The 25169-nt window shown below is 37.7% G+C and overlaps 4 protein-coding genes across 4 annotated transcripts; 3 read left to right on the top strand and 1 right to left on the bottom strand.

Annotated features, from left to right (window-relative positions):
• Window positions 1–2956: 2956 nt before the first annotated feature.
• Window positions 2957–4824, top strand: LOC114731594 (ribosomal RNA small subunit methyltransferase, mitochondrial). Its single transcript, XM_028918804.1, has 2 exons — window positions 2957–3436; window positions 3531–4824. Exons 1-2 carry the CDS (start codon window positions 3032–3034, stop codon window positions 4263–4265), a joined length of 1140 nt encoding a protein of 379 aa, XP_028774637.1. The 5' UTR covers window positions 2957–3031; the 3' UTR covers window positions 4266–4824.
• Window positions 4825–9022: 4198 nt separating this feature from the next.
• Window positions 9023–11542, top strand: LOC114731578 (uncharacterized). Its single transcript, XM_028918783.1, has 3 exons — window positions 9023–9401; window positions 9746–9867; window positions 11099–11542. The coding sequence occupies exons 1-3, from the start codon at window positions 9143–9145 to the stop codon at window positions 11261–11263; spliced, it is 546 nt and encodes a 181-aa protein (XP_028774616.1). The 5' UTR covers window positions 9023–9142; the 3' UTR covers window positions 11264–11542.
• Window positions 11543–12500: 958 nt separating this feature from the next.
• Window positions 12501–15694, bottom strand: LOC114731602 (CDK5RAP1-like protein). Its single transcript, XM_028918815.1, has 3 exons — window positions 15280–15694; window positions 13782–14836; window positions 12501–13352 (listed from the first exon to the last, which is right to left on the bottom strand). The coding sequence occupies exons 1-3, from the start codon at window positions 15666–15668 to the stop codon at window positions 12853–12855; spliced, it is 1944 nt and encodes a 647-aa protein (XP_028774648.1). The 5' UTR covers window positions 15669–15694; the 3' UTR covers window positions 12501–12852.
• Window positions 15695–16158: 464 nt separating this feature from the next.
• On the top strand, window positions 16159–23201 carry LOC114731581 (D-2-hydroxyglutarate dehydrogenase, mitochondrial). The gene is made up of 15 exons (XM_028918787.1): window positions 16159–16388; window positions 16492–16835; window positions 17190–17291; window positions 17380–17427; window positions 17791–17861; window positions 18647–18765; window positions 18976–19071; window positions 19158–19267; window positions 19740–19820; window positions 20931–21031; window positions 21355–21463; window positions 21656–21761; window positions 22203–22288; window positions 22376–22501; window positions 22591–23201. The coding sequence occupies exons 1-15, from the start codon at window positions 16292–16294 to the stop codon at window positions 22678–22680; spliced, it is 1686 nt and encodes a 561-aa protein (XP_028774620.1). The 5' UTR covers window positions 16159–16291; the 3' UTR covers window positions 22681–23201.
• Window positions 23202–25169: the final 1968 nt, after the last annotated feature.

The raw sequence follows: 25169 nt of genomic DNA, 5'->3' as shown, positions 1-25169 counted from the left end.
CAACTTCCACGAAAGGATGATGAAAGGCACACGAAGTTGCGGGAAGGCCTCATTGGCCGGGGGAGGCTGGAATGCTCCACGTGAAGCCAACGTTGTTGCTGCGCTGGGCCCACCGGGAATACTGTCGGTGCCCCACTGTCCTCGCAAACGTACCGCACCTTCCCTTACCCTAACATTAATGAGCTATCAACCTTCCAAAATACGCCGTTTGGCCGTCACCCCGCCGTCATGCTGTCTCCAGTTAGTAGAAGATAACGGTCCGACCTCGGGATCCTGTCACCGTTAACGTCGGTGAGTCACTCGGTTCTGAGTCTGACTCATGAATATGATCATGAATGAAACGGCGCTGCCAAGATGACGCATTGACGTTGGCCTTCGCTTCTTTCTTGCCTGGAATACTATGTACGAGGCGTTGCGGGCGTTCCATGCCAACTCGACCCCCGGCTCGTGATCCCGTATGCCTCCTCAGCCCTCGCCTCAAGAATAGAATAGTACTCGTACAATTGAGGAAGCTTCCACTCACGCGCATGAGCATCGCGTCAGTAGCGTGCTCCCTCAATTGGCGGGGAAAGGCCCACCTGGAGGGGGATCCTTGTTGGATTCATTTTTATTCTCTTTTACGGCATGGAGAGGTTGATTGATTGAATGCCACGCATCAATAGTCTGATTCTGCGACCGAAAACATAAGTTAAAAAAAAAAAAAAAAGCCACTTTTGGAAATCAAGTGGTTATGAACGGCGGATGAGTCGTGGCAAAGCAAGAACTGGCACGCGAGCACATCACGTACATTCGGTCACAGCCACTTCCTTGTGGCTTTGCAGGCACAAAATTAAAGCAAAACCATATCTACCATATCATGTGACGAGTCAAGGACCACGGAATACAAGTGTGATGACTCCTCTAATTAAATCCTCCATGCTACGGTTAGTTATCGCTCACAACCCACATGATGTTGCGCCCATGGATTCATTTAACAAAATAACAAGAAGAAGGATAAGTCTCCAAACGACGCCACATGCTATCTTCCGCTTAAGCCAATATTTCTTTTGCCACCTGGTGGGGCAGTAAAACCGAAAAGGTTTTACTAGTACGTAAGACTTCTTATTACGAATGATTCATCAGCACATGGCTTGAGCGACCGTTAAGAAAATGATATCAACCACTTGAATGACCAATCTTCTCTTCTTTCTTTTTCCCCCTCTTCTCTCTTTTTTTTTTTTTCCCTGTTTGGTTTTCAAAAGGAGAGAATTAGATTCACGAGCACTTTGCACGCGCTTTCATAGACATTCCTTCACTCGTAAGATTTTAAACAAATGGTGTAGTTTTTTTTTTTTTTAAGCCCACAGATCTTCTTCGGCTTTGCGCACTTTCGTGACTTTGGGACCTGCCAAGGTTGGCCCTCTTCGATGCTTATGGTTGGTAGGAGCGAACTTTCTCATCTACAAATTAACTAATCCCCTTGATCCATGTGCTTCTCTTTTAATAATTAGACCATTCTTCTAAAGTGAGTAAATGGAATTCTTACTTTATTCACTCTCCTCGTTTCTGGCGGGACCTTGATGGACTGGTGGGCCTCACCTGGGCGTTGTATGAATTTGCACTTGGCGCCACACCGATGGTTTTCTTCCCATGGTGCTGCCACTATTTAGGTTTAGGTCTGGGTGACACCATTATGCCGTCATAATTCTTAACTGCCCTTTCTTTCCTTTTCGGTTTTCGGTTTTCAGTTTTTACTCTTTTAGGTTTTACCGTTACCACGACTCTTTGTAAATTTGGTGCCAATAATACCAATAATGGTATAATAATACAAATTTTTAACTTTACTGCGTAGCTCTCTTATGTTTCGCGAGAGAGAATGATAAGAGGGAATCACGGGGAAAAGAGGGGACGGCTCACCTCAAAATGATATGTTATGTTTTTCAGAAAGTTGGTCACTGAACAATGACAATGGGACAAGCTGTGTTTGGGATGCTCGGTAGAGTACTCCCCAAACCAAAGCAAGACGCAATCATTTTCGAACCCAGAATGTCGCCAAAAAGTACAGCAATGTTCGAACTGATGCAGAGAGCAGAGGGATGAATTTGATAGTACCCTTAAGCTCGAATCAATTATTAGTTCGCTCCATGCTTTGTTTGTTCTGGTTCATTTGTTTCTTTATTAGGTCTTCGCAGCATGAGCATTTGGTTAACCCAAATTTGGCTCGTATGATTTGTGCATTTAGACAAGCTTAAAGCACCTAATTATACTGGCCACTCCATGTCTCTATCTCTGCACATTCTACGGAACGTAAAGTCGCACAATCTAAAACAGAGACTCCTGGAGACCCACAAAGCATAATGATGTGCCGGGACGCAGAGACAAATCTGTTTAACACTAATCAAATCATATTGGTTCGTCCTCGATGCAGCACTCTTTGACTGACCATGGATAAAAGTCCCCGTCGTGGCATAACTCGTTAGATTATTTATTATGAGCAAAATTTTAATCGAATTTTTTTTCTTCATTTTTACTGGTTTATCATGACAGTCAACGTTTTTCTGCTCATTACATAATTGTAAGCATTTTTCTTTCTTTCTTTTTGGTTCTTTTTTTTGGCCGCACATAGTTATCCTGACAATTCTATTTGAGGTATTATTAGACACTAAACATGAGTATTTATCCTAGCTTCAAATCTTAGTAAACATTTTCTTTTGGTTCAGCGGCATTGTGAAAATTCCTTACGTTACCAAGTACGAAAGCCTAACGTCTCACCACCTTAGCTCATTCGAGGGTCAAAGCAATGAAACTCAAATGGAACTTTTAGGCCCAAAAAACTCAAATGGGTTTTATGAAAGGTTCAGTTTTCTCTAAATTTTTTTCCATTTGGGCCTACGACATCGAACAATTGTCTTAGCCTAGCCACACCAGACAGACCCTTCCCATATTCCCCCCCGCCCTTGCGAGGCTCTTTCTCTGAGGTCGGAGCTCCTGCAGCATTTCTCTGCCTCCAATTGCAAGACGCCATTAACATTTTGTAACATACAGTCAAAGAATGCTTCGGACACTGAGATATTTTCGAGGATGCAATCCGAGGTTACGGTTACTGCGGCAACTCTATACGATGCATGGCCATCGTTGCTATCCCAACAGTAAACAGGGTAGAGATGACGAAGGTCACGGGGCAAGGAAACACTATAGAGATGACAAAGGGAATATATTTTTCTACAAGAGCAGAGGCCAACACATTCTCACCAATCCTCGAATTCTTGACACCATTGTTCGAAAATCTGCAATAAAGCCCACTGACACAGTGCTCGAGATCGGACCTGGAACAGGCAATCTCACTCTGAAGCTTCTAGAGGCCGCCCAGAAAGTTGTGGCCATCGAAATCGACGAGCGCATGGTGGAGGTTCTCGACCAGCGAGTGGCCGAGCGCGGCTTCAGTGACAGGCTCTTGGTATGTTTAACTACATTTCTGTTACGTGTTTGATGAAATGCCCAGCTCGTGGCCTCCGATGCTTAAGCGTCTAATCTAGAACATTGCTTTTCAGGTCATACGCAAGGATGCATTGAGAACCGAATTTCCGCAATTTGATCTTGTGGTAGCGAACATTCCCTATGGAATATCTTCACCTCTAGTGATTAAATTAGTGTATGGGAATACCCGCTTTCGGAGCGCCACTCTTCTGCTTCAGAAAGAGTTCGCTCGAAGATTATTGGCTAATCCCGGTGACTCTGAATTTAACCGCTTGGCCGTCAATGTTAAATTGGTGGCTGACGTGGAGTTCATAATGGATGTCAGCAAGAGGGACTTCCTTCCGTGCCCAAAAGTTGACTCCTCTGTGGTTATAATCCGTCCAAAAGCTGAAGTTCTTGATGTGGATATCAGTGAGTGGAGGGCTTTCACAAGAACTTGTTTCAATAAAAAGAACAAGACACTGGGGGCGACATTTAAGCAGAAAAGGAAAATAATGGAGTTATTGAGACTGTCGAACATTACAGGCCTCAGCAATGAAAAATTTGCCCATTCCATTGAAGGTGATTGCAGCAGTGAAACTGGAGACGAAGCAGAGTGTCATTATTCCCATTCCTCAGAGGGAACGAGTTTGTTGAAGGAGAGGATTGCCGGAGTACTTCAAACGGGAGGCTTCGAAGACAAGAGGCCTTCGAAATTGTCTCTTGAGGAATTCGTTCATTTGCTTTCGTTGTTTAATCGAGCAGGCATATTTTTCCATGACCGCGAAAATCTGAGGAATGAGGATAGTTTGGCTGCGGATGTTGACTAGTGTCTACTGCATTCTCCACGCGATATGCGTAGCAGGATTCAAAATCTTGATGAGCGTCATCACCTATGTTTCCGAACAAGAACAATATTGCGGGCAGAACAATCAAGAATGCAAGTCTGTCAAAAAAGGTTATGTGGTTGCACGTTCATTAGTATTAGAAGACGCGATAAATTAAAAGACGCACGTGGGGTATTGGGTTCTCCTTGGTGTTTCTCTGCTGGCTGAAATCCGAAGCTTCATATCTAAAACCGGATGAATACATTTTGTTCTTCAAGTTCGGTCTTTTGAGATGCAAGGTTGAAATTTGCAGTTTTCCACATATAATACAGGTTTCGTTTCCGCCGAAAAATGTTAGAAGCCATGCCAGAAAGTGGCAGTGAAATGAAATTATTTTTCTTTGATTTCCCTTGATACCTGACATGTATGATATAACTAGAGCTAGTTTATGTTAATTGTCGCACCTTTTTTGGCATGCCAATGAGCAATTTCAACATTATATGTATCCACATCCTCTCCACATGAACCATATCGTACATATGCAGTCAATAAGCATTCAGAGTTGACTGTGAATATCTAATGTTATTATCTTCACCGGTGGCACATGAACTCTTTTTCCCCTGCCAACGATGAAGCGTAAGTTTGTTGTTTTTTTGCGAGTTACAGCGTAATAAGCCTATTCCTGTTTGTTTCATATGTAAAATTGCTCTGGAGTTTATTACTACTGTTTGTTTATGTAAATTTTGTATTATTGTTGGCTAATATTTGGAACAGTGATGGATATCGTGAATAGGATAAGGAACAGAGTTGGTGCACAGCTGTGGTTCGATGTGACATGGAAGCAGCCAAGCAAAGAATGACTTGCTTTGGTGATTGAGTTGGCTTCAACAGAGGTTTCTATGAACAGGAGGATTTTATGGGCAAAAGGTCAGGAAATGCATGATACTTTCCTGCCACAAATATTTCGGTAGTTTGGTTTATTACTACATTCTGCTATTCATTACCATCCTATTACACTACATCTAATCTTTAATATAAGAGCTACTTATCTAATTTAAATAGATTAAGAAAATTAGTTAAGTTAGTTATTTGTAACAAATGTATATTAGTTTTTTTTTAAAATACTCCTCCAGTCCTTAATATATGACCTAATTCTTAAGTTAATTTTGGTAATATAAGACTTATTTCTCATATTTATCAATTTTTCCTAAATTACCCTTATAGATACTCCCTTAACTATAATCAAGTAAACGAGAAAGGGAGGATATTAAGAAAGATGATTACGGTGTTTTAGGAAAAATATGTCATGTTTTTTATAATTAACTAACTTCCTTAATATAATCAAGTTAGTTAAATAGGTTTTATATTAAGAAACAGAAGAGTATCTTTTTTTTTTGAGTGAAAGTGTAAAATATTTTTTTAATTATGTATATTGCAACTATTCTTAACGGAGATCCTCCTGTAATGTATATAATCAATAAAGATATTTTAAAAAAATTTAAATTTATGAGTCAAAGTGAATTGATATCTTACCTTTAAGATCAAAGTAAACTTTTTGTGAAACTTTTATATTAAGATTGGAGTTAGTATACAAATATATGATTATTGTTGACAAAAAGAAAGAGTAAAAAAAAGAAGGAATTATTTCTTTCTCATAAGTGGAGTTTTTCATCCTAATATTCTTTTTTCCCTAGCTTTCCTTCCATCAAAGCAAAAGGTTAGGCTCTTGAACCTGATATACATCCAGTCTCGCTCTCAAGTGAGCAAGGGCGGGCAAAACCAAGGAAAAATGGGGGGATCTTATGCTTAATGGCAAGGAATAAAAAACCGAACCGAAAATTAAACCGGTCGAGATAGTGAGTCAAGAGTTATTAGTCAGACCAGTTATATTAAAATAATATAATTTAATTCACAATATTAAAATAAAATAAAATAAAATTCATAAATAATAATTACTAAAAAAAATAAGAAGCCACAAATAGTTTATATATAAATATAAACTCGGATAAAACGCAAGTTTACAGAGGCCTCGACATCACCACCAATTAGATCCCCATTGATGAGTGCAAAGGCATCCCTCATCATCTCCTCGGCGATGTCGACCCACCAAACAGAGAGTTCATGCCTTTAGATTTTTGCTTGTGTGCTGGCTCTGTCTTATCTGACATTACTTCCAGGAGGAAGATTCCCATCATCGTTGGTGGGTCTAACTCGTTCATTCACTCTGCTCATGGACCGATTTGACCCCCAGATAAATGTATTCGGTGGGTTGTCGTCATCGAGTTTGATCTCACAAGAGTTAAGATACGAGTGCTGCTTCTTGCGGGTAGACGTGTCATTTCCTCTATTGTTGGATTACTTGATGAAGCTCGACATGGGAATGGCGGAAGCAAAAAACAAAAGAACTGGGTAACCCAGCCAACCAAGATTACCCGGTTCTATACCTGTTACCACCGGTTGAACCAGTTTTTTACCGATTCGATTAATCACCGGTCCACCAATTAAGCTAGACTAGACTATAGACTGGTTCACCGGTTTTCCGATTGAACCAGCCGGTCCGTTCTGATTTTTTTTTCTTGCTTAACAGAGAGTGCTTCGTATAGGCGCATGGCAACGCTCCCCTCCCAAGCATCAAAGCATGCAGAAGCAGGCTTGATGTTGAGTTTGTTGCCTTGATCATATTGCCGTCTTACAAGTTTCATATGATTCTGTAATCACGTTGCACTAACTACGCCTGTGTATCCAAGAATTGCATGGCTTTTCATTTCAAGTTGCTTGGATTGAGGAAGAAGTTTGGGACTAAAGACCAACACCAACGTAATGATAATGAAGGATCAAAAAAGTTCTCAAAATAACAATAAAAGTTGTCACATGATTAAAAAAATATGAAGTAAAATTAAATACCATAATCAACTTTCTCAACAAAAAAAAAAAGTGATCTTTCAAAATTTGCAACAAAAAGCAGTTTTTGGGGTAAAGTAAAATAAAAATGATTGATTTTCCAACTCTTTAGGGCAAAGAAATCTTTCATCGATAAATGAAAAGTACGAAAAAAATTTGTCGATTAGAGACTCAGAATGGAAATTTGCGTGAAAATTTACAAATTTAGTTGTTTTATATTCATTATAAACTTTTTTATCCAAAAAATATAGGTTAAGCATATGATCTTTGAATTAATTGTATAATATTCGTATGAATTTTTAATTAGAGAAAAATAGAATCATACATGAGAATATAATTATTACTATCTTTGGTTCTTAATATAAGGCCTAGTTGACTAATTTAAGGAGATTAAAAAATTTAGTTAAGTTAGTTACTTATAGTAAATATATGTTATTTTTTTAAAAATATTCTTATTAACCATATGTATTTGAATTACAAAATGATAGTGACTCTTTAACATATGGAACCACTATACGGATTGCTTGATGGTAAGATGAATAAATACCAGAGATAAAATAAATTGAAATCTTATATTTAGAACCAAATTAAAAATCAAATTAGCTCTTATATTAAGAAACGGAGGTAGTATAATTCATCGATAAAATATTGATAATGTGAATTCAAAACATGTTGATATATATTTTTTAATACAAATATTGATATGTTTTTTCTTTGTATATAAAATACTACCACCAGTCTTAATTATAAGAACTTATTTATAATCTACAAATAAGATTTTATAATTAGGACCAGAGGCAGTATAAATTATTTAGTAGGCCTGAGATCAAGTTGAAATTTCTGGGGCTGATTTAATCCATGGCCTAATGGAGTTTATTGCCCTAATTGTATTGCCTTCTAAGAAGTTTTAATGTGATTCAAAACACGTTGACATGTTTTTTTTTTTTTTGAATGGAAACTAGATTCATCACAAAGCAATACAAAAGATGCTAGCCAGGTTAGATCTCATCATCAAACTCCTCCTCTTTTTGCATCAGAGGTGGAGGTTGATTAAGAGTATAAAAATTACCTTTAATGGCATGTGAAAACTTAGCTAGAGAATCAACAATACCTAAATTCTTTCCAAAAGTGTGGCTAATCAAAACTTGTCAATCCCTATTAAAAAAGCATCTTACTATTATCTAGTACTACTATGTCTCTAAAGGGGTGAGAATTGTCACAGCATCCAATAACTAAATTCAAGGCTTCTATACAATTAGAAAAAAAAAAACAAATATTCTTAAAACCCTTGACCCCACAAAGATTAAGATCATGGATGATGCCAATTAATTCCACTACCACATGAGTGACCCTTTTGAGCTTGCATTTGAATCCCGTTACCCATCTAACCTTCCCGATATGTTGTTTTTGATACAAATGTTGATATGTTTTTTCTTTGTATATAAAATACTACCTCCAGTTCTTAATATAAGATCCTGTTTGATTTTTATTTTGGTCCTAAATATAAGACCCCAATCCACTTTGTTTCTCATATTTATACATTTTTTCCAAAGTAACATTTCTAACCATGATAGTTTTAGTCAATACACTTGATTAGCAAGGATATTTTAGGAAAGACAACACCTATTTAGGATAAATAACTAACTCAACTTACTTTTTTAATCTTTTTAAATTAGTTAACTGGTTTTTATAATTAGGACCGGAGGTAATATAAATTATTTAGCAGGCCTGAAATCAAGTTGAAATTCTTGGGTTGACTTAATTCATGGGCCAGAGCTGAGCCCCACTATCTCCGTTCAGGTTCAGAGGAGCAGTAGAGTTTTCAAAAAAAAAAAAAATAGAGGAACTACTCCCTGCTGGCTTGCTCTTCCCATTTTTTGGACGACGCCATCTGGCTCGCTGCTCTGATATCGATCGCCGGCTCCTCCATTGGCGCAGACATTTGTAGCAGAATCGCATTCTATGCAATAGCTTGAGTTATGGGTTTTGGAGCTCTTAGAAACATTTTTCGACCTCTCTCAAGAACCCTAATTTCACGACTCCCTACCACTGGTCCTGCACCACTTCCTCCCGCTTTCACATCTCCGAAATCCCTTTTTCTCGGTGGATCAGCTTTTTCCAGACAACCTCAATGGCTTCCTCTTTCCAATCATTTACATAGCTTGACCGACACTCGCTTCCCTAAAAGACGTCCTTCCCTCAAACCCCGCCGAAAGAGGGCCGGCATGAGGCCTCCAGGTTTCTGTATTATCTAGAAGTCTACTTATACTCCTTTTATGCTTGCTAAAACTTGATATTGGTTTCTAAATTCATGGGTTGTCCAGCAATGCTGAGCCGAGCAACGTTTTGAATTGTAGAATTTTCTTTCTGAGGGGTTTTTGTACTGTCGATTTCACTTCAAACTTATTCTGTTTAACAAAATGAGCATGTGAGTTTTAGCTCAGGAAAACAAGCTGAGGTGGACTTTTGTCAAATCAGACGTTTATATGTTTGCGTGGCTGAGTTACTGCTTTACTGAGTTTATTACTTAACATTCGAGTACTTCGTATTCAATCTAAATGGTGAAGTGTTATATGTTGCAGGGCCGTATGCTTGGGTTCAGTATGTACCGGGCGAACCAATTCTTCCGAACAGACCTAATGAAGGGAGTGTGAAAAGAAGGAAGGAGAAAAAACGAATGAGACAGCACCGTGCCTTTATATTGGTGTGCCTTCTAAACTAATCTTGAGCCCCCTTTGCTATTTTTCACAGGAATGATTTCCCCGCCTTCATGACAGAACTAGCTAGATATTCATATCTACCATACCCTTCTATCATTATTCAACAATAATTCCCCTTCTCATTCCATTTTACCGTGCACCAAACAAGCACGAAGTCTCCCTGATATCCGCCAATATAACATCTTTATATATTGCATTTTTTGGTTCATGTAACCTTTTCATTTTTCATTCTGCTCTAGTTAGGGGGTTCTATCCCTAAAACATCAAAGATAGTTGGATATCCTGATCCTGGGAAGGCGTCGGGTCTTGGAGTATTGAGTTTGCAAGCATAAACGATTGGCAATGATTTTTCCCTTGTCTTAAACAAGCACTTGAGATGTCCATTCCTCCAATTCTAAAACCTAAACAAGCATCTCCTTGTGTTTAAAACCGACTGCAGAACTAAGTCTATTGAGTCATGGCAGATGGTGCAAATATTACTTGAACCATCGTTTTTTGATAACGGTCAATTATTTGCCATTTGCGTGTGAATTCTTTAAGAACAACAGTATAGGAAATCCAATTTGATCCTAGAGAGAGCTTACCTATTTATGTGTCTAAAGGTTCGAAAGACCATTGTTTGATCATGATTATCATCATAAGCTTGAGGTGTTGTTGTCCGAATAGGGCATCCTTTTAATGTACACAATCTGCCATGGGAGGTAATTATAATAGTATGGGATGCTAAGTTCCACATTAAAAAAAAATGAAATGTTTTACGGTGTACTTAAATGGATTTGTTCTCCCATCTCAATAGCTAGCATTGGAGGAGAATTTCCTATCCAACTTGAGCATCTTTCAATTGGTATCAAGAATTTGATGTTAATTCTTACATTGAACAGCATGAGATGCTCTGAGCTGCTTAAGTGGGTTGGTCTGTCACCCCAATAAGTAGCTATAGAATGCCAGGAGGAGACTGTTACAAGATATTTTTGGAGCGGATGGAGTAATTTCCTCAAAACTTATTAAGTACCCATGGGATATTTATTTATTTATTGTTCTTCTAAGTTCGAATGAGAAGGCAGTATAGGATTACTTCTAAAACCATTTGTGGGACCTATTTGAATTTGGCTTTATACGCCTTCGTCAAGCAGAAATATTTGTCTGATGTCGTGTTAAGAGTAACTTTCCACAAGATAATTTTATGCTCAATGGATCGCGTTTGTGCATTCACAGGCTGAAAGAAAGAAAAGGAAAGCTCAGCTGCAAGAGGCTAAACGGAGGAAAAGTATTAAAAGAGTAGAGCGTAAAATGGCAGCTGTTGCAAGGGAAAGAGCATGGGCAGAGAGACTGGCAGAGTTGAAACGAATTGAAGAGGAGAAGCAAGCATCGACGGCTTGAGTAGTTTGGAATTTAACTGCATACGGGGAATGCTGGTTTAGGTTGATCTGTATTAGTTCTCAATCTATACATTCTTGATCTTCAATGTTATTCCATGGTGTTTGCTAATCGGTTGATCATGCACCTGTTTACAATGCTTTTGTTTTAACATGGAAACGTTGAATTCCTCTTTGCTCTATTTGAAACACTCCCCCCTTATAGGGAAAAATTTGTCATAAGCCATCCACTTGCAACGCCAGTAAAGGAATGGGCTTTATTGTCGCCCTTTTTGTTGCAAAATTCCTAAGAATCTTGTAGGGCTGTTATGGTTGAGTCTCCTCGGCCTTGTATGGATCCATGACGGATTTGGCCCTTACCATGTCGGTAATTCGTGGAAGAAGTTTCAATTGCCTTGCTACGGGGGAAGGGTGATCTGGATGTGCGGACAGCTTTTATTTCTATTTCATAACAAGTCTGACTACTTGTACACTACGAAAAATATTACTCCGGTTTTTAATATAAGACCCATTTAACTAATTTGATTAGATTAAAAAAAGTTAAATAAGTTAGTTAATTATAAGAAAAGTGATACATTTTTTTCTAAAACACTATAATGATCTTTTTTAATATCCCATTTCATTCTTCTACTTGATTATGGTTGGGAGAATATCCATAGGAGTAATTTAGAAAAATTGATAAATATGATAAATGAATCTTATATTTAGAACTAAAACTAACTCAATAATTAGGTTATATATTAAGAACTGGAGGAGTATTATTTTTAAGATTGTATGCAAGTGTCAAGTGTATGGAGAAACGTATCGTATCTAATTATCACTAATATGCATCCCAATCTTTATATTAATATGATCAATTCTTTATTTGTACGCTGTTCGGTTTTCTAAAATCTCGTGAAATGATTATTCGATATGAACTACTGATAAGAACGAGTGCACACAATAAACGGTTATTGTTAGGATTAAAGGCATTCGTCTTTAAATTATACTCTCGAAAGTATTGAACATTTTAAACTATTACATGTTGAATATTTTAAACCATGTATTCTCATTTTTGAATTATTAAAAACAGTGCACTTTCTTGTAAGGGGATGGCGGATTTCAAGGGAGAAAGAAAAACAAAATATAAGAGCGTGGGGGAAGGGGAAGCGATTATTCATTTTTCCTGCCAACTTCTTAAGTTTTGACTTTGCTCGATGCGTCATGCAGCGAGGTTGGAGCTTGGAGGGCGAGAGCGGACGGCAATAAAAACGATAATTTCATTGAAACCATGATTTGATAAATGATGATGCAAGAATCAAAATACCCAACGATTCCTATCAAAAATTTAGCCCATGCTGGGAGAAACAACCCTCTTTCTTCCGTGCACGAATCTCCCAACACTGCCACAAAAAGACGGCCAATCTAAGTAATTTCAAGTCTTGGGTTGTCTGCAGCACTCTCAGCGATTGGTTTTGTATAGTCAAACGCACCTTTCGTCCACGGGAGGAGGAGACAGAGAATTAATTCAGCCGAGAGGGGGCCGATGTATGCCTCATCACCGAATTGTACAAAAGAGCAATTTATGTTGATTTCCTTCTATATTGCAAGGTTCTACATGCCGCAGGCAACATCTAACTCACTCTTATTGTAAAATGAACTCAATTTTGTTATAGCAAGTGCTTCACCAAAGAGTGATGCTTTTGTAGATCTTGATATACGGACTTCAACAAAGTCACCGATAATGGGATTCCGCTTTGTATTAGCATCTTCCCTGTCTGAGATTGGCTCATTGACAAACAAAACCCGATGTCCCCTGTCACTCTTGCCCATAAGCTCAGTATCTGGAGCTCTCTTGTTGGGTCCCTCAACTAATACGAGCTGTATAGTTCCAATCTGTGAATCAAAACACTGACCAGTGCTCTCACGGAATGCCTCGATAAGTTCAGCCAGCCTCCTTTGCTTGATTTGCTCAGGAACATCATCAACATAATTTCTGTGGGCATGGGTTTTCTCCCTCATGCTATATGCAAACATGAATGCCATATCATAGCCAACTGCCTTGATGAGAGACAAAGTGTCCAAATGTTCTTCCTCTGTTTCTCCGCAAAAACCTGTTGCAATAGAGACATTAATCAGTTGCCAACTGCTTATACAGAGAAAAAAGCGCAGAAGAGAAAAGACCTTGAAGTCTTGGCAGGCAATCTCAGGGCAGCATATCCACATATTTAAAATATAACTTAAGAACCTTCCAGTTTCAAAAAAGCAAGCATGTTGCACTACATCTCTATCCAAAGTGGTGCATACTCATTTTTGTCAAATAGGAAGAAAACATTTGAGAAAATTAGGTGTGTAATATGTGTGCCTGTAGTGTTCACGGCATGAGTTGAGAACAAACCAAAAACTAATCAGCGAAACAATAAACGCAAAAGTCAGTCTTTCAAAAATTAAACTTCAGAAGTTTTTTTTCCAATTAAATAGAACGAGATTTAAAAAACAGTGACGCAAATAATAAAAACAGGAAAAAGAAACTGTTATATTACCGCAAATGAAATCACTACTCAAGCCAACATCTGGAATTATACTACGTATCTTTTGCACAAGATCCAAGTAAGCCTCACGAGTATATCCTCGTCTCATTCTCTCAAGCACTCTGCTATTTCCTGTTTGAGCAGGTAAATGTATTAATTTGCATATATTATGTCTTTCTCGCATGAGATAGAGCAATTCATCTGGAAAATCTTTAGGATGTGGGGATGTGAATCTGAATCGCATCTCAGGAAATTCTGTGGAAAGTCGGTCTAATAGATCAGAAAACCTTAAGCCCATCTTTTTGACTTTACACATGCTGGAAAAGCCATCACTAAATTTCCAATCAGACCCCGATTCAAGTTCTTCGTTCCCAGATGCATCATTGTAGCTGTTCACATTTTGGCCTAGAAGTGTTACTTCCTTCACGCCCTCTTTCCAAAGCTCTGCCACCTCCCTCACTATAGATTCCACAGGACGTGATCGCTCTCTACCTCTGGTGAAGGGTACAATACAAAATGAGCACATGTTGTTGCAACCCCTCATCACTGAGACAAAAGCAGTAACTGAATTCTTAGATATTCGAACTGGATTGATATCAGCATAAGTCTCTTCTAGTGAAAGAAGAGTATTGATCCCTTTCTGGCCATAGTCTACCTCTTCCAGCAATCGTGGCAAATCTCTATAAGCATCTGGTCCACAGACCACATCAACCATTTTGTCCGCATCAAGAATCTTTTCCTTTAACCTCTCAGCCATACATCCCAATACAACTACCTTTGGCGGGTGCAGGGACTGTGATCTCCCAATAGCAACATTGCTCTTCCAGTGCCGCTTAAGAAACCAAAAGTAATTAAGCCTTTGCCATACCTTTTGTTCTGCATTGTCCCTAATGGCACAAGTATTGATGAATATTATCTCTGCATTCTCTGGAACACCCACAACTTCACGATATCCAGCATTGTTCATAATAGACAGAACAATCTCCATGTCATTAACGTTCATTTGACAACCATAAGTCTCGTGATAAATACGGCCTTTTGAAGGAGCTTCAGTATCTTCTACAAGACTATCGGACATAGAAAGCAAATACATAAGCAGTGAAGGAATGAATGTCAAAATTAAAAGCAGAAAGTGTTTCATTTGCGTCTTCCCAGCGCATCCTTGTTTCAGTTATATCTTAAACTTTATCCCCTAGACTTCTAACGAACGTTTTCACCTAAGCCTCGTGAAGTTAACAAAAACACCGATCAATACAAACAATTGAATAACTGATGTCACTTTAGTGTATTTGGGATATATTGATCAAGATAAGTGCATAATATCTTTTTCATAGAAGTCATTGTGAAATTATAGAGTTAAAAAAAAAGGAAAAAAAAGAAAAGAAAAGGAGAGGAAGGGTTTATTCGCGACTACCCCGAAAGCCAAATTTCAATTTAAAGACCACAATGAACCAAATTAGAACAACTAATAAAGCAAGAGCTAGAAATGTGATTGCTTCCAATAACTCACTTGGGCTGAGCTTCAGAGGCAGTAAGAGCAGCTTTTGCGATGAAGTGACGGAGATTCGGACCCTCTGCCTTGTCAGCAAGAGGAGCGTTCGAGTGAGAGAAGTTTCTGGTGAGCTTGAAGGTAGAGTCCCTTTCCACCACAGGGCATGGCAGCGAGCAAGACGCTTGATTGCGACATGTGCGTGAAAAAGAAGAGGCTTGGGGTTTCTGGCATAAGATTCTGAGACTGAAGCAACGTCTGGTATGAATCTTTAGTCGGAGAACACCATGAGGTTGGTTGATGATGGAGGGAAGCAACGACAGAGACGATGCCATTGAACTGGGAAAGAGGGAGGCAGACTGACGCGCCACCGCCATCTTCATCGGGCATCGCAGTTGGATAGGGTGCATGCGGATTCCAAAGGTCCACCTGGAGCTGAAACCCGCATCGCAAATTTTTTCTCGTCGTGTGAGCTCTCTTCGCGACTTGTTTGGCAAACGACGCCTCATCATCTCGCCATTCAACTGTGAACGACAACTTCATCCTGTTTGTATGTCGTTTGGTAAATTACGGGATCGAGTTTTGCACTTTTGTAATCTCAATTCATTTATTTTTAAACATCTACATTTGTTTATTTTCCATTACTAATTAATTATTTTTTTGCCAGCATTACTAATTAATTATTTTACACTTTCCTTGGGCCTTGCAATATTTGATGTAAGTATTATTAAAAAAAAAAAAAGAGTATCTCCCGGCATATCCAGAATAAAATTACCGCGAACCCAAAAAGAGCGGGGAAAGAAAATACCCTTTTCCGGGAAAAAAGGGGAACGCTTTTATATTGACGACGAGTCAAAAGCATAATGACACTGATAATGATAAGTTGATAACGACGATGACGCATCAATTGAGCATTGCGTAAACACTTACCCATTGGGCGATCGTCCGATTGTATCGTGCCCGGTCACTTCATCGCTGCAGCTTCTTCCCATACCCCGGAGTGACAGACCCTGTGCTGCTGCTGAACTTGAAGATGGTCAACTGGAATTGGAAAGCCACTTTCCGATTGATCAAACACTCACCCAAATTATTCTTGGAACGCCGATGTATCCCTCCGGCTATAGTTTCCGGTACTATTTGGTCTCTGATTTTCCCCTTTTCCCCGTCCCCCCAGGCACCACCCAATTATTGCATGGCATGCGCGCTTATTAGGATTCCTTCTACTTGGCACAGGTTTCAGTGTTTTCTCCAGTGGAAATAGCGCTGAGTTACAATGCAATATTATTCGCGGAAAGCAGAGGCTTTTCTCTATTTCCGATTACGTAGAAACAGCAAAAATCTGTATCGGAATGCCGGGTGGAGTTCAGCGTCACTGTTATAGTTCATCAGCTGGGCTAGTTCATAGGAACTCTCGGTTTTCAACGTTAAATGATGAGGATATTAGATATTTCCAGGGTGTACTAGGGAACAAAAATGTCATCCAGGACGAGGAGAGGCTTATTGCTGCCAATACTGATTGGATGCACAAATACAAAGGATCCAGTAAACTTATGCTACTGCCACGGAGCACCGAGGAGGTTCCTGTTTATTTTATTCCTTCTACTCATATTTTCTAAGCAGCAAATTTTGTTCAGAACTTCAGGGTTCTGGAAACATTCTGGAATCGGTAATGTTGCATGTTTTTTCTGTGTTTATTTAACCTGTTGTTATGCTGATGAAATTCATTCATCATCATCACTAGTATTAAATATGAATACAGGAACTGCTGATTTTGATTTTTAAAACATCTATTTGTCATTGCCACTAATTGTTGCTGTTGTGGTTCCGGATATCGTTTTCATTAGTCTTTCATTCTAGAGTTTGAATAATGTAACAGCTTATAACCATGTGAATGCTTCTTTTTGATCTTTTTCAACTTATCTCTTTTGCAGGTATCTCAGATACTACAATACTGCAACTCTAGATGCTTGGCTGTTGTTCCACAAGGCGGAAATACTGGTCTTGTGGGAGGAAGCGTGCCTGTTTTTGATGAAGTAATGATCAACTACACGTAACTTAATTGTCTTGCTTTTTAAGTTCTCTGTTGTCCGCTGACAACATTCTTGTAATGAAACACTGCAGGTGATTATCAATCTCAGTTTAATGAATAAAATCATATCTTTTGATAAGGTATGGTATTCCCTGCTTTAAATGCATCTTTGTTATGAACTCCTTCCCTTTGATGTTTATATGTATGTCTCTATCTCTTTGGTTTTGATCAGATTTTCATCAAACTGTTTGCCAAGGATACTACCATTTTCTATATTTGGTGTTTCATGTTTTTATCATAACAGATTAAAACGGTTTTAGCTTTTTGTTTTTGGGTACTTGATTGATGAATCCATGCCTGCTCTTCTACAATTTTACAATCTTTCTCTTTTTCATGGTGATTTTGGTCCAATATTTGGTAATGATGGAAATGGTGTCGATGTTAAACATGAGGGTGGTCAGATATTACTTAATTTTCAATTGTTTGCCCAATGTGTTTTTCAGGTAAGTGGTATATTAGTGTGTGAAGCAGGGTGCATATTGGAAAATATAATAGCATTCCTGGATAATGAAGGGTAATTTCTTCTTCCTTTCCTTTCCTTTTTGTTTTTTTGGTTTGGATTGTCTCTCTATTATAGGAAACCATATGTTATCAGAGCCTCTAGTTCTATTATATTGGCAAATTAGATGACAATAGACTTTTAGTTTATCTGTTTTTGGTTGTTTTTTCTCCTCATTTTCTTTGTGGAACAGTGTCTAGAAACATTTGAACTCCTCTCATTCTCATAATATCCATCCAATTTCTATCAGCATATAGAAGAGTGGTGTCCGTTTTTCCCCACATGTTTGTGTCTATTTTTTTTTTGGGTATTATTGAAAAGGAAGTATTGTTGTAGTTGGTTAAGAAGTATTTTATTTTCTTTTTCCATTTAGGATTAGCTGCTTATGATTAGTAATGAAATATCTTATGACATTTCTAGATGTCAGCATAAGAAATCAGAATTACACAGCATGGCAGCTTAGAAAGAAATTTCATTTTCTTTGTAATAGTGAGCTTGGACGGACTTGAGATTTCAAATATACAGAATGAGCTTTAGCATACATGCCCTAGAGATTTGCTGTTTCATTTTTGGACGGACTTGACATTTCATTTTCTTGACAGAATCATATTTATAATTAACAAGATGCATTCCCTTTTTTGTTTCTGCTTTTTTTTTTTTTTGACAGTTCATGTCTAATGATATGACTTAGATTTTGAAAGTTTTTAGATGATTGGTTCTGCACTCTTTTCCTGTTGAAATTAGACCATACAGAAACTTGATGTATACTGGTATTTGAATGGCTTGCACTCTTCATTCAGATTTATTATGCCGCTAGACTTAGGTGCCAAAGGCAGCTGTCAGATTGGTGGAAATGTCTCAACTAATGCTGGTGGTTTGCGCCTTGTTCGCTATGGATCCCTTCATGGAAATGTACTTGGTAAGGGAGCATCTCTAAACCCAAAAAATAATGCCAGATGAATGTACTGATTTTGTCATTTCTAGAAATTCAGCTGAGAAGCTGAATCATCTACATGTTTGAGTGTCGAAGTGCCGTGGTTGCTTAATGTATTGCAAATTTAGAGTCATTGTTGGTCCAATTTCTGCTCTACTAAATTTATTATGAAGCAAGTTTTTCACCGCATCACAGGTCTTGAAGCTGTCCTAGCAAATGGTACTGTAATTGACATGCTTAAGACATTACGCAAAGATAACACTGGCTATGACTTGAAACATCTATTTATAGGTATGCGGTCACAATTTTGTGGATAATGCAACTCTTGAAACTGCTAATTGGCCTGATTGCATTAACTCTACATATTGTTGGTGTAGGAAGTGAAGGTTCCCTAGGAATTGTTACTAAGGTTTCCATACTTACACCACCAAAATTATCTTCGGTCAATGTGGCTTTTCTTGCTTGTAAAGATTATATCAGCATCCAGGCATGATAAATGATCTCTCCTTGGCATCTTTTTTTGGTACTTAGTTTTTCTTTTTGTTTTTTATTTTTGAGGGTGTTTTGGGGGGGGGGGGTTTGTATTACAATACTCATTGTTAAATTTATTTGCTGGCTTTTTGCATTGCCTCAGCATTTACTCGAGTCTGCTCTTATTGGCTACCAACATTTCTTCTACCTTGAGGTTTTGGTGATTTCTAAGATTGGTTGATCATTGATGAGAAAGGCTATGGAACTTTTAATAAACCATGACTCATTATGCTGTAGTTTATTTGTTTTAGTTATTCAACTGTCAAAAATCAAAAGTCATCGTAGACTGCATTGGCAAGCACTGTATTGTTATGTAACTTGCTCTCTTCCAAATTAGTCATAATCACTTATTGTTATTTACTTGCCCCTTTTGTTTCTAAGAATGAAAAGTCTCATCTTATGACATCTATTTCTACATTGTTTATCAGAAATTGCTACAGGAAGCAAAGAGGAGACTTGGGGAGATATTATCTGCATTTGAATTTTTAGATGGCCAATCTATGAATTTGGTAAACTTTCCTTGATTTCCGAACTTTCTGTCATGTTGGGGGTGTGGGTGTGGGGATTCCATAATTGGCTTACATTGCGTCACATGTTCTTTTATATTACAGTCACTGGTGATCGAGATATTTTGAATAAGTGGCCCCTACCAATGCGTTGGAGCCATGTTGTTACGGAATACGGATACATGTGCTTAATTTGACCTCAATGCTACCTTAATTCTTAGAAATATCATTTAAGTGTCTGATCTATACAGCACAGTTTAGTTGCCACTTTGCAATAGCCGAACTTGAGTTCACCATCTATGGCAATTCAATAAATGTTTAAAACTTCAGAAAATGGTATACATGTATGGATGTAACATCTAAAATCTTATTACTAGCTAGTTTTAATGAGGGTGCATGTGAATGTCTGAAGCGGCATCCCAGAATTAAGCCTCTAGTGTAACAAGGCTATTGTGGAGTAGAATTGAAAGATAATACTGAGAATGTTTTCTGTGCTGTGTTTTGTACGTGAGAGAGAGAAAGAGAGATTTGGGGGATGTGGGAGAGATGGGTATGGCTTGAAGTAAGGTTCTATACAGTGAAAAAGGAGCACAAGTGGTGGAGAGAGATGATGGAAACAGAAGTAATTTCTTGAAGAATGTCTGAGAGAATAGTGAAAACTATCCATGTAACTGATAGCCAACTAGTCAATGGAATTACAATTCAATGAAAGTTCTAGTACTTACTGCCTTTTAGTGGGATTTCTATGCATGAACAACTTAAAAGACTCATGCATTACGTAGCAATTCATTTGCACCTTTCTTTTTGGCACCTGAGTGTATTTTTAACGACAAAATCCTCCTAAATTTAATTTTCCCAAGGACTTTAGATTCAACTGGCAAAGCATATATAGAATATCTGCTGAATACTAAGGTGTAGGCATATTAATGTGCGTATTGAGCTATTAACTTTTTTATTTTTTATTTCTTTAAGAGCCTACCCGTGTAACTTATTGTTCTTGTAAAATCCATTGTGAACTTAGTGAATTACCAAAAGCAATATCTGATGAGGAAAATGGATAGGAGTTTTTGACTTGTTCTTTTCCTTGGCTGCTGATTTTTCTGGATCTAGCAGGTTTTAAATCATTTGGAAGGTGCACGGAATCCATTACCTGCATCAATGCATAACTTTTATGTTCTGATTGAGACTACAGGAAGTGATGAATCTTTTGACAAGTAAAGTCCTTGACGCTCCTTTTGTTTTCTAGAGATTGGGTGGGGGGAAAGATTTGCAGGGTCTGTTTGACAACCTGATAGTGTGACGGTTATTTAAATTTCTTATCCTCAATGAATTCAGTTTACAGTGATATGCATTTATCAAAACGAGGAACTCTGTGTATTGAACCCTGAAAGATGATTGAACATGTTTTTCAATATATGTATGTATGTAGTGTTATGGTTCTTATTATTATTTTTTTTTTAATTTGTTCTAGTTGTGACTTCTGAGTGATGTTCGAAGTCCTCCACATTTGTAACACGTTTCTTTTTAACATCTCCAGACAAAAGCTTGAAGCATTTTTACTTCACTCTATGGAAAATGAATTGATATCTGATGGCGTTCTTGCCCAAGACATAAACCAAGCTTCATCATTTTGGCATTTACGTGAGGTGATGATTTTTTATTTTCTGATTCGTCTAATAGTACTTCATACTCTTCATGATTAAGGAAATATCCCTTCTGTGGTTTGCTATAGACAAAAACAATCTGCTAATCTCATTATGACTTGAAAAGTCTTGCTGTCTATCTTTCTAAATACTAGTATAAAATTTAGTTATATTTACAAGATTTAATGGTGTCAGGGGATACCAGAGGCACTAATGAGAGCAGGAGCTGTTTACAAGTATGACTTATCGATACCTGTTGAAAAGTTGTACAATCTTGCTGAGGAAATGCGCACCAGACTTGGTAAGACGTAGGCTTATGCCTTCAATCAGTTTGTGCTACAAGTTAGAGAGTAAATCTGCTGAACTAGGGGATCAACAATTATTTGCTTAGGGGATGTTTGGGTAAGAACAAAACCATGGTTTTAGAAGTGCTTTTACAGTATACGAAATAAATATGTGGAGAAGTTTGTCTCAATTTGTGGAAAAGTGCTTCTGAAAAGCACTTCTGGGGTTAGCCAAACACCCCTTAGTTTATTTAACTGCTCAAGTTTTGAGGAAATTTCCTAGAAATCTCGTGTTACTAGGCTTCTTAATGATCTATTACACATCCCCATCATAATGTTTGGAATTCAGAATGTAGGAGACATTGCATTTGCATAGACCCTCAGGTACTGGCAGTAACACGGTCTTAGAGCATGAATAAACTTCCAAAAACTTTGTTCTTTGTGATTTCGAATTGCAGGGAGTGTAGCTAATGTAGTAGCATATGGTCACCTGGGAGATGGTAATCTGCACTTAAATATCTCAGCTCCCCAGTATGATGATATGGTAAGTTGATCAAGTGAATGCCAGATAGTTGTTTGGTTTTGAGATGGTTATCTTTTTATAGCAGACCATCAGTATTAAAACTTGCAGATTTTATCACAAGTCGAACCTTATGTGTATGAGTGGACATCGAAGCACAAGGGCAGTATAAGTGCAGAGCATGGCCTTGGATTAATGAAAGCTAATAAGATTTTCTACAGTCAGTCACCTGAAACTGTATGTATATTATCGACTCATTCTATATTTCTCTATTTGAAAATGTAGACTGGTGTATAGAATATCTAAGCTACTATCAAATTGGGCAGGTGCAATTAATGGCTTCAATCAAGAATCTGCTAGACCCCAACAAAATACTCAACCCATATAAAGTGCTACCACCCTCTATCAGTTCATAGCCTAAGCCTAGCCTGAGAAACTCATCCTGCTTCTTGAATGTGCGCTAAATGTTTGCTTGGCGGACCCATTTGCACACAAGAATCGTCTCCCTTGCTCGTCATGTGCCCCAGAAGTGGATTTGGGTCAACCTGAACTGTTGCGTTTGTGCTAAACTCCAATTATTATTCATGATCTCCTTTAGCTAGGCCTTCTCCCTGTATTTCCTGTTTATCTGTGTGAATGTAAGTTGACTTTCTCAGTCTTTCTGAATGATGATGATGAGAACCCCGCCCCACCCTTGAAAAGAAAAAAGAAAAAAAGAAGCAAAAAACAAAAAAGCTGCATCCTCCGTGACTGAAGTGGGCTTTAAATAAATTGACTGTCCTTTTCAGTGCCATTATCATCAAAGTACGAGCTGGTTGAGGTGTGCCACTTGCACAGTGGACGGTGGTTATGCCCTCTTTTACCTTCCCCTTCCTCGTAGCACCGTTACATACATGTATACATACATATATAATATATTCTGGGCAGATTATCTTGATGTAGTGAGAATGACACTTTTCTTTTCCTTAGGAGCGCACCTTGTCGCCTTATCTCCTAAAGTTTTATTTTTGTTCTATATTTTTGTGGGACACAGCATTGTAAAAGTTTTCTCAAACTGTATGGGCTATTAAAACAAATTTTCAATTTAGCAAATACTACGGTGCCAAAACAAGTGATTAGCGTGCTTTACTGCTTTATACTAGCTTTGGTTCTTAATTCTTAATATAAACGATGAATAGTTAATTTAACGGTGTTAAAAAAATTAGTTAAGTTGGTTATTTATAATAAATAGATTTTTTTGAAATTATATTTTTATGGAAACTCCTTGACAATTATTTGAAAACAAAATAAATAAATATTAAAAATAAAATAAATTATGATTTTATATTTAGGGTTAAATTTAATATCTACATATTTTTTAAAATTTGCATTGAAAAGGTTCATGTACTTTGCATGGCTGGATATTAAATTATGTTATATTGAATTGTTGGAATAGTCAGAAAGCAACTTAAAGCTCTCTCTCTCTCTCTCTCTGTTGTTTGTCCCTATTAACCGACCGTAATTACGGACAATTTCTTTGGTGAGCAGAAATTTTGTTATTGTGTGTGCGCGCGCGTATTAATTCTCCCCACCAAAACGGGCACCGATGGGTCGCAATTGACTATAGATTATTCTGCTATGTTCACAAATGGTCCCCGTTGTCAAAACCCGATTTTTCGTTACACCCTTGCTCCGACATTTTTCCCAGCGGAAATAATACGGGTCAATGTGGGATTCTTATTTTTTATTTATCAATAATAGGAGAAAGTTTTATATATATATATAATATGATGCTTATTGAGGCATTCTCACATTACGGATTGTAGAGCTGTTAATAACATTGTGATTGGATTCAAGACAGAGATAATCTGATGAGTCAAACGTGTTTATTAAATAATTGTTTTTTAAAAAAACAAAAATCCAAAATTCTTTAACAATTAAAAATTTTATTCCAGACAATTAAGTTCAAACGCTAAACCCTAATGATCATTTAACTAGTTATATTTAATTACATCAAATAATTACAACAAAGCAAATATGTATGCTTCTTTCTTTCAAAGGTGTTTATTGAACACATTGGAGTCCATGCTGAAGAAGAAAGGGTTAATTCTTGTGGTGGGTGTTTAAATGTAACCTTAGTTTTAAAACTATTAAGATGAGTTGAAAAAAGGTTGGGGGGGGGGTTGTGGGATCGAATTAATGAAGTGGGTTGACTAACTAAACCCGAACACAGGTAGAATGATTCAAATGACGATAAGCTCAAATTAAATAAGTCGGGTAGGGTGCCTTAAATTCAAGTAAGGCAGCAACATACAAAAGTCAAGCAAAGTGGTTGGGCGCAGAGGGTAGAAGGACGAAAACCCCAAGAAAGCAAAAGCAATTAAAAATAAAAGCATGTTGGTGTATCAGATTTCTTGAATGTTGATTGCAGGAAATCACGCTTGGAATATGCTTGCTTATCTTCAGTGCTATCCTAAGTCCTTACCATGGTCCTACTTTTGGAATAACCTCTATTTACAGAGTCAATGGGACGAGGGACGCAGAATCCAGTTCCCAACTATGAAAGACTCACAATTCACTAATCATTTCTTTTTCTTTCTGGTCCCATATTCCATCAACTGCTTACCTTAAATTCTTTATTTGAATTCAAACACTAATAATAGTAATACGAATCGTGATGATCATAACTTCGCGATGAAGAATGAGAGGGCCGGGTGAACCAGTCACTGGCAAATACTTCTCTGTAGTTTCACTCTTTTCTTATTATGTTCTCTACAAAACAACAGTAGAAGCACACTTTCTCACCATTTTTAATATTACTACTTCCGGTCCTAATTATAAGACCTTGTTTATGGTCTATAAATAAAATTTTATAATTAAGATCGGAAGTAGCATATGTACACACATGTTTGGGGATATTCCATAA

The sequence above is a fragment of the Neltuma alba genome, unplaced genomic scaffold (genome assembly GCF_004799145.2).
Source record: "Neltuma alba isolate B1F8T4 unplaced genomic scaffold, ASM479914v2 tig00012838_pilon, whole genome shotgun sequence".
NCBI lineage: Eukaryota > Viridiplantae > Streptophyta > Magnoliopsida > Fabales > Fabaceae > Neltuma > Neltuma alba.
Note: the sequence above shows the minus strand (reverse complement) of the source record. Positions and strands in the feature narration are given on the sequence as shown.

What these genes read in the sequence shown, in the direction of transcription:
- LOC114731594 (XM_028918804.1), top strand. Translation starts at nt 3,032, where the DNA reads ATGCTTCGGACACTGAGATATTTTCGAGGATGCAATCCGAGGTTACGG. An exon ending in GCTTCAGTGACAGGCTCTTG is followed by an intron (nt 3,437 to 3,530) that starts GTATGTTTAACT and finishes ATTGCTTTTCAG; the next exon opens with GTCATACGCAAGGATGCATT.
- LOC114731578 (XM_028918783.1), top strand. Translation starts at nt 9,143, where the DNA reads ATGGGTTTTGGAGCTCTTAGAAACATTTTTCGACCTCTCTCAAGAACC. An exon ending in GGCCGGCATGAGGCCTCCAG is followed by an intron (nt 9,402 to 9,745) that starts GTTTCTGTATTA and finishes TATATGTTGCAG; the next exon opens with GGCCGTATGCTTGGGTTCAG. An exon ending in AGCACCGTGCCTTTATATTG is followed by an intron (nt 9,868 to 11,098) that starts GTGTGCCTTCTA and finishes GTGCATTCACAG; the next exon opens with GCTGAAAGAAAGAAAAGGAA.
- LOC114731602 (XM_028918815.1), bottom strand. Translation starts at nt 15,668, where the DNA reads ATGCACCCTATCCAACTGCGATGCCCGATGAAGATGGCGGTGGCGCGT. An exon ending in GCCTCTGAAGCTCAGCCCAA is followed by an intron (nt 14,837 to 15,279) that starts GTGAGTTATTGG and finishes TATGTCCGATAG; the next exon opens with TCTTGTAGAAGATACTGAAG. An exon ending in GAGTAGTGATTTCATTTGCG is followed by an intron (nt 13,353 to 13,781) that starts GTAATATAACAG and finishes CTATTGCAACAG; the next exon opens with GTTTTTGCGGAGAAACAGAG.
- LOC114731581 (XM_028918787.1), top strand. Translation starts at nt 16,292, where the DNA reads ATGGTCAACTGGAATTGGAAAGCCACTTTCCGATTGATCAAACACTCA. An exon ending in TGCCACGGAGCACCGAGGAG is followed by an intron (nt 16,836 to 17,189) that starts GTTCCTGTTTAT and finishes TCTCTTTTGCAG; the next exon opens with GTATCTCAGATACTACAATA. An exon ending in AGTGATGAATCTTTTGACAA is followed by an intron (nt 21,032 to 21,354) that starts GTAAAGTCCTTG and finishes TAACATCTCCAG; the next exon opens with ACAAAAGCTTGAAGCATTTT.